This window comes from Orycteropus afer, unplaced genomic scaffold, assembly GCF_000298275.1.
Source record: "Orycteropus afer afer isolate SDZICR_OR568_19922 unplaced genomic scaffold, OryAfe1.0 scaffold00165, whole genome shotgun sequence".
Taxonomy (NCBI): Eukaryota; Metazoa; Chordata; class Mammalia; order Tubulidentata; family Orycteropodidae; genus Orycteropus; species Orycteropus afer.
In genome coordinates, this window is record NW_006921752.1 from 1,204,425 (window position 1) to 1,211,927 (window position 7,503).

General features: G+C 42.5%; 1 protein-coding gene across 1 annotated transcript in view; it reads left to right on the top strand.

Annotated features, from left to right (window-relative positions):
• The window catches only part of TTC17 (tetratricopeptide repeat domain 17), a 152,426-nt gene extending 145,505 nt beyond the window's left edge, over positions 1 to 6,921 (top strand). The window contains exons 23-25 of the mRNA XM_007946512.2: positions 3,170 to 3,289; positions 4,962 to 5,105; positions 6,790 to 6,921. Coding sequence (XP_007944703.1) covers positions 3,170 to 3,289; positions 4,962 to 5,105; positions 6,790 to 6,921 — 396 coding nt within the window. The remainder of the gene's footprint in view (positions 1 to 3,169; positions 3,290 to 4,961; positions 5,106 to 6,789) is intronic.
• The last annotated feature ends 582 nt before the right edge of the window (positions 6,922 to 7,503 follow it).

Consider the following 7,503-nt stretch of genomic DNA (forward strand, 5'->3'; position numbering starts at 1 on the left):
ACTCGACGGCACTTAACAACAACAACAACAACACCTATCCACGAGCATGGTATGTTTTTCCATTTATGTAGATCTCTTATGGTTTCTTGAAGTAGTGTTTTGTAGGTTTTTTTTTGCACAGGTCTTTTGTGTCTCTGGTAAGATTTATTGCCAAGTTTTTGTTGTTGTTTTTTTTTTTTTCTGTAAATAGTATTGATTTCCATATTTCCTTTTCAGTAATATCTTTGCTAGTGTAGAAGAATACAACTGATTCTTGTATGTTGATCTTGTATCCCACCACTATGCTAAGTCTCTCAATTAGTTCCAATAGATTTTTTTTGCTAAGTCTCTTGGGTTTTCTTTGTATAGGATCATATCATCAGCACGTAGAGATAGTTTGATTTCTTCCTTACCAATTTGGATGCCTTTGATTTCCCTTTCTTGTGTTATTGCCCTGGCTGTTTTTGTTGTTGTTATGTGCCATTGAGTCAGACTCAATTCATTGCCATGGCTGGGACTTCCAGGACAATGTTGAACAGAAGTGGTGATAGAGGGCATTCTTATCTGGTTCCTGTTTGCAAAGGGAATGGTTTCAGTTTCTCTCCATTGACAATAATGTTGGCTGTTGGTTTTGCATATATGCCCTTTATTATTTTGAGGAATGCCCCTTCTATGCCTGTTTTGCTGAGAGTTTTGATCAGGAGTGGGTGTTGGATTTTATCAAATGCTTTTTCTGCATTGATTGATATGTTCATGTGGTTTTTTTCCTTTGTTTTATTTATGTGATAGATGATCTTGATTGTTTTTCTAATGTTGAACCACCCTTGAATACCTGGTATGAACCCCACTTGGTCATAATGAATTATTTTTTTGATATGTTGTTGTCTTCTAGATCATTGTAAGATACCACATCATGTCATACCCCTGCCACTGTCACTATCAGATTGACACAGGTCCAAGAGTGTAATAGCACACTCTAGTGAGGTTATAAGGAAACAGGGACTCATATATTTCTAGAGGGGGATTAAGTTGTTCACATCTTATGGTGGCTATCTCAGGTGGCAACTCAGTCAATTGGCATAACATAACTCATAAACAGTGTTTTACATCCTAGTTTGGTGAGTAGTGTCTGGGGTCTTAAAAGCTTGTGAACACCCATCTAAGATATAACTATTGGTCTCTATGCATCTGTAGCGAAAGAGAAAGAAGGAAACCAAAGACTCCAAGAAGAAACTAGTCTACAAGACTAATACTCCACAAAACCATGGCCTCACCTACCTTGAGACCAGAAGAACTAGATGGTGTCTGGCTTCCACTACTAGATTTTCCAACCAGGGACACAATAGATGGTTCCAGAAAGCATGTGGGCAGAAAAAATGTAGAACAAAACTCAAATTCCTAAAGGAAAAAAAGGCCAGACTTACTGGACCAGCGGAGACTAGAGGAATCCCTAAGGCTATTGACTTGGGATACCCTTTAAACTTGGAACTCAACTCCCAGAGGTTACCTATTCACCAAAAGACAGAGTGGCTCACAAAATACCACTACCCATGAGTACTTTGCTCTTGTAAACAATCATGTAAATGAGACCCAGTGGTCAACGTCTACCCTGGACCAAATATGAGAAGATAAGGGGGGACAGAAGAGCTAGATTAATGGGATTGTAACAACCAGAACGGACAGAGGGAGAATGCTGACACATTATGAAAAGTGTAGGCAGTATCACTGAATAATAGGTATGTTGTTGTGTTGTTATGTGCCCTCGAGTCAGACCTGACTCATAGCAACCCCTCCTAGGGTTTCCGAGGCAGTATCATTACGGAAGTAGATTGCCCAACCTTCCTTCCGAGGAGTAGCTGGTGGGTTTGAACCACCAGCCTTCTGGTTACCAGTCAAGTGCCTTAGGCACTGTGCTACCAGAGCTCCCAAATAATAGGTATATTGTTGTTGTTGCTAATGTGCTGTTGAGTCAGACCCGACTCATAGTGACACCTCCTTGGGTTTCCCAGGCAGTATCACTATGGAAGTAGATTGCCCCATCTTCCTTCCGAGGAGTGGCTGGTGGGTTTGAACTGCCAGCCTTCTGATTAGCAGTCAAGTGCCTTAGGCACTGTGCTACCAGAGCTCCCAATAATAGGTGCTGAAATTGTTAAATGAGAAGCTAATTTACTATGTATATTTTCCCCAAAATCACAAGTAAGTATTAAAAAAAAAAAAAAAAATCCAGCAAGTACATTCATTCAGATACTAAAGACTAGATTAATCTCCACTTGTATATATTTTTAAAAAAAGTATTATTATGGGTGTGTTGTATGGCTAATAAATATACAGACCTTTTGTTTAAAAAAAAAAAAATCATCTGGTGGGCAAAATGAAACTGTATGTCAAAATGGTAAGTGTGTATCCCCTTGTCATAGCATGTCCACAGCTGGAAATGTGTTCTGCAAACACACTTGTACATACACGTACACTTGTGCAACGGTGTTTTGCAGCTTAGTTACCGTAAAAATTGGTGGGGGTGGAGAGAAATATCCATGAATAGCAATCTAGTTAAATAGTGATACACGATGCAAAATTACGCAGCTGTTTTTTTAAAAAGAGAGAATGAGGAAGCGTTCTGTGTGCTGATGTAGTGAGCGCTCCAAAGTGTGGTGTTTAGTAAAATAAGCCCAGTGCGAATGAGCATTACCTTTATGTAAAGAACGGGTTATGTTGTACGCAAAGGGCTGGGTTGTAGCAGTCCTATCCGTATTTGCTGGTACAGAGCTTAACAAAATCAGGAAAGATGCATGAGAAATTTTAAAACCAGTGTTTATACAGTGGAGATAAGGATGGAGGGTGAAACTTCACACTGTATAGCTTTGTATACTTTCTGATTTTTGAAATGTGAATGAGTTACCTGCGCAGAAGAAGAACGTGGACATCACACATTAGGTCTGTCATTTTAGTAGTTTAGTGGATTTGGGCAAGATATGTAACCTCTCTGAATTTTCTCCTCCTACAAAAAGGCTATAATAATATTAGTACCAAGCTTACTGGGTTATGAGGACTCAAGAGAGGATGAACATAAAGTGCTGGCACCTAGTGAGTCCTCATTTAGAGGATGGTTGCTCTGGTTACGGTGCTTATTCTTATTAGTAATGAGTATGTTGCTTAAGGCACAGGGCCTTAGCTGTTGATTCCTTTGCAGAACCAGACCTCCTGGGTGCTTTCCAGCATGGCAGCTCTGTACTGGAGAGTGAAAGGCCAGGGAAAGAAGGCAATTGACTGCCTCCGCCAGGCTCTCCACTACGCTCCACACCAAATGAAGGTGGGTGTGATTCAGGGTGGGAGCTTCTGTCCCTGGTCCTGTCCACTGCCCAGTGGTTTATTTGGGGATTTTAACGAGCTTTCCTCACATTCAGCCAATAAGGAAGTGGTGAAAGGAGGTGGGATGGGACAGAAAAACCTTCGTTGTTGCACGTGCAGCCAGTCTGTGAATTATACCCCCTTTCTTGACTTCCCAACTTCAGCACATTGGGACGTGGGGGAAAGTCTTCTAGATCATTGTAAGATACCACATCATGTCATACCCCTGCCAGTATATCCAGAGCCACCTATGGTGCAGCAAATACACTGGCTTAAGCTGGCTGTCACCCTAAAGTCATTCTGGGTTTAGCTTATCCCCAGGGGCATGGAGGTCTCTTGTACTTGTTTGGCTTCTGCTCCTCACTTGAACTTGTTTCCAGGTACAGAGACAGAAGTCAGAAAGCAAATTTCCATTTCTTTAGGTACATTGACTAGTTCTTGATCTTAACCTGACTCCACCTTTTCCACAAAAAAGAACCTGAGAGAGAAAGGAAGGGAAGGGAAAAAAGGAAGAAAAATAATATGCTTTTAACTATCATCATTGTTTTCCCAAAGGTCAGTTACTGTCCCGATGGCTGAGAATGTGCAGTTTTGAACAGCCATTTGTATCTGCAGGTGCTGAGTTGTGCATTGATATAGACCTTGCCCTTGCTAAAGACATGGCCGATGTTGTCTTTGTTCATACAGCAGCATTGGAACAGTGGAAAGAGTTCAGGCTTTGCTGTTGAGCATTGCAGAGTTCTAAACATAGCTCTGCCTCTTGTAAGCTTTGCGACCCTAGGCAAGTGATTGAACCTCTATGATCTCATCTAATGACATGTACTCTATGGATGCCCAGTTAGGACAAAGATGGGCCTTTTTTCCTGCTCCTTCTGTGTCCTGTACACAACCCAGTACAGTGTTGTACAGACAGCAGAAAGGTTTCTCATTTAAAGGGAATATTTGTGATGAAGATAATATTGCTGGTTGTTCAGTCCATCATTCTGTGCTACATGCAGCTAGGCGATGGGGAGAGACCCAGAGACTGTCCAGATCAGGGGTTAGCAGACTTTTTCTTTAAGGGACCAGATTGCACATACTTTTAAGTTCTGCAGGACAAGTGCTTTCTGTTGCAGCTGCTCAGTTCTGCCATTGTAGCCACAAGCAGCCACAGCAACATGTAAACAGATATGGCTGAGTTCCAACAAAACTTTACAAAAACATGCAGTGGGCTGGTTTGGCCCATGGGCCACAGTTTGCTAAGCGCTGCTTTGGATGATGCAGTACTCCTGGTTCTGTTGCAGAGTTACTCACAATGGGGTCTGTGGACAGGTATTGGTCTATGAATGTCTTGTTGCCGATCTTCAGTGAGACAAGGAGCTGGCACCAGCATGTGCATCAGATACATCACTCAGCGCATTGTTTACCTTCATCTGATGTTTCCGTTTCTGAGGAAAGACATTCTCAGTGGAAGAAGTCATGCATTGTTTTACATCCTGGTACAAGTTCCTTATCTATCACACACAGCACTTTAAGTTGCACCATTACATGATTTAACAGGAAACACTGATTGCATTATGATGATCACAAAAGCCAAGGACAAAAACTCAAAGAGTTTCTAAAATGCTTCTCTCTGTTCTCCTTCCCTCTCCCAGGACGTGCCCCTGATCAGCCTGGCCAACATCTTACACAATGCCAAACTCTGGAACGATGCTGTCATAGTAGCCACCATGGCAGTAGAAATCGCACCACACTTTGCTGTGAACCACTTCACCCTGGGCAATGTCTACGTAGCAATGGTGAGAGTTAGGGGTGAGCAGAGCACACCACTCAGCAGTTTTCTTTCAGTGGTACATTTTCCTTGACTTCAAACCTTCTTTAAATACGTCAGTTTCCCTCAGTGTCCTGTAAGCTTTGTGTCTAAAACTGCCTCCTCCACTAGGAGTGGAGATAAGAGGCTTGAGAGTTTTTAAAAATAATACATATCGGGCTGAAGGAGGAGGGAATGAGGACTTAGAAAAGAGGAGGGGAAAGAGGAAAGACTGAAAGGAGAGAGGGAGGGAGAGAGGAAGGAAAGAAAGAAAAAAAAGTACACAAAAATCATCAGTCTTTGCAGCCATGTGGTTCCTGACAATGAGTTTAACACTGTCAGTAGAGTCACATTTACGTACAATTTTCTAGAGACGTCACTGTTCCAGAAAACCACATAGCACCCCACGTCACCATGCACACACCCATGCCCGCTTTTCCAGGTTGGGCTCAGTAGCATCATCAGTGCACTCGTGAAGCACTGTGCATATTTCTCTTGTACTTGCACTTGTTTTACAATTGTTTGTTTAAGAAATTATCTCTCCCCCTAGACTATAGGCTCCTTGGGGTAAGCCTCTTCTTCATCTCCCTGTTCCCAGCACCTCACACAGTGGTTGGCACGTGGCAGATGCTCACCAAATGTTTAAAGAGCGATGCCACTAGCTTCATGATAAACCATTTACAGAGAAGATGACCCTCGTTCTGGTCAAAAGCAAGAACTGATTTTGGAACTTAAAATCTAGGGGGTCACCCAGAAGCTGTCACAACCAGTTTTAACCAAAAATCATGCCATCCACTCTCATCTAAAGCTTGGTGTCACACATGGGCCTAATCCCAAGATACTCTCAATAAGGGTCTTAGAATGAGGACCCCGGGCTGTAAGCTTTACCTGCCATCCTTGACTTCAAAGACAAAGTATCATCTGCCCAGAGGGGTCTTGCTGAACGTGCAGATTTCCCTCCTGCTTCTTAAAATTGAAGAATCTACTTTTGTTCCCAGTAAATGGGCAATTTGCTACCGTAAGTGAGAAATTGTGTCTCATTTGGTGAGAAGGAGGCATTGGGCTCTTCCTTGAGAGTATTAGTGTAGAATGAAAGATGAACACCTTCAATATGGCAACAATCATTTCCAACCATGTTGATATTTTTACATGCTAGGAAGATTAGAAAAAATTCTCAAAATGTGCAGGTCATTCCCATCTGTCCGGCTGCAGTGGAAAACTCAGGCTGGTATAATACATGAGGGGCTGAAGGAGGAGGGAATGAGGACTTAGAAAAGAGGAGCATCTGTCAGGCATGGTTGTAGAGGTTTCTGTGAGGATTAAATAAACTTGTAAAGCACCTGACATGGTGCCAGCACACAGTAGGTTTTCGGTTATGTCAGTTCTTATTTATAGTTACTGTGAGCATCCTGTTGTTAGGTCAGACCTTTATAAAAGTTGATCTTCCCCTTTCTTCTGGTTCTATAGCTTTTCCCATCATTTTCTCTGTGACGTTGGATCTTGGGCATGAAGGTCATTGTTTCCTCCCAGACCTGAGAGTTTTCCTCAGAGATTGTAGATCCATTGAGAGATTCTGCAGGATTGTCACTAGTTTGGGGGGACAGACATGCTCTTTGAGAAATATTTAGTCTGGTAGTATCATCCCTCTCAAGTTTCCCCTTGTCCCCTGACAGGAAGAGTTTGAAAAAGCACTGGTGTGGTATGAATCAACCTTGAAGCTGCAGCCTGAGTTTGTCCCAGCGAAGAACCGAATCCAGACCATCCAGTGTCACTTAATGCTGAAGAAGGGACGGCGTTCTCCTTAGTGCACTCCTCCTTCCTCTCTCTCTCTCTCTCTCTCTTTCTCGTGCTCTTAAAAAAAAGAATCAGAAACCAATCATTGTCAGTATCTACTTTTAATGATGTGTGTGAAGATAACTGAGTAAGACTTATAACAGAACTTTTAAATACGTGGGAATTGGTTTATTTTTTTGTTTTGTTTTTAAGTTCCTTATTTCCCCACCCATGCCCAAAAGAGACATCTTCAGAAACACACATTTCTTAAAAAGAAAATACAGCTTAAGGATACTGTGTAAATACTGAGCCAACACCTTTCCGGAGCTGTGCTCCATCTCCAAACCTCGACGCCTTTAGGGCTCTTCTCAGTGGTCCAGCCACCTCCTCCTTGGAGGAGGGGGAACCGCACTGCACGTTCTCTGCTTCCTATCGTAGCCTCCGTTCAGTGGAAATGCCAAAGCCCATCTGGTGCCGGTCAGTCAGAAGCAGCGTTCAGCACCCTCCCCGTTAGATCTATGCTTGTCCCCATTCGTGTCTGTTCCATGCTGCTATATACAAACTCTCAGAGGTAGTTTGCAGGGGAGGATGGGGAAAGTCATTTTAAAAACAAA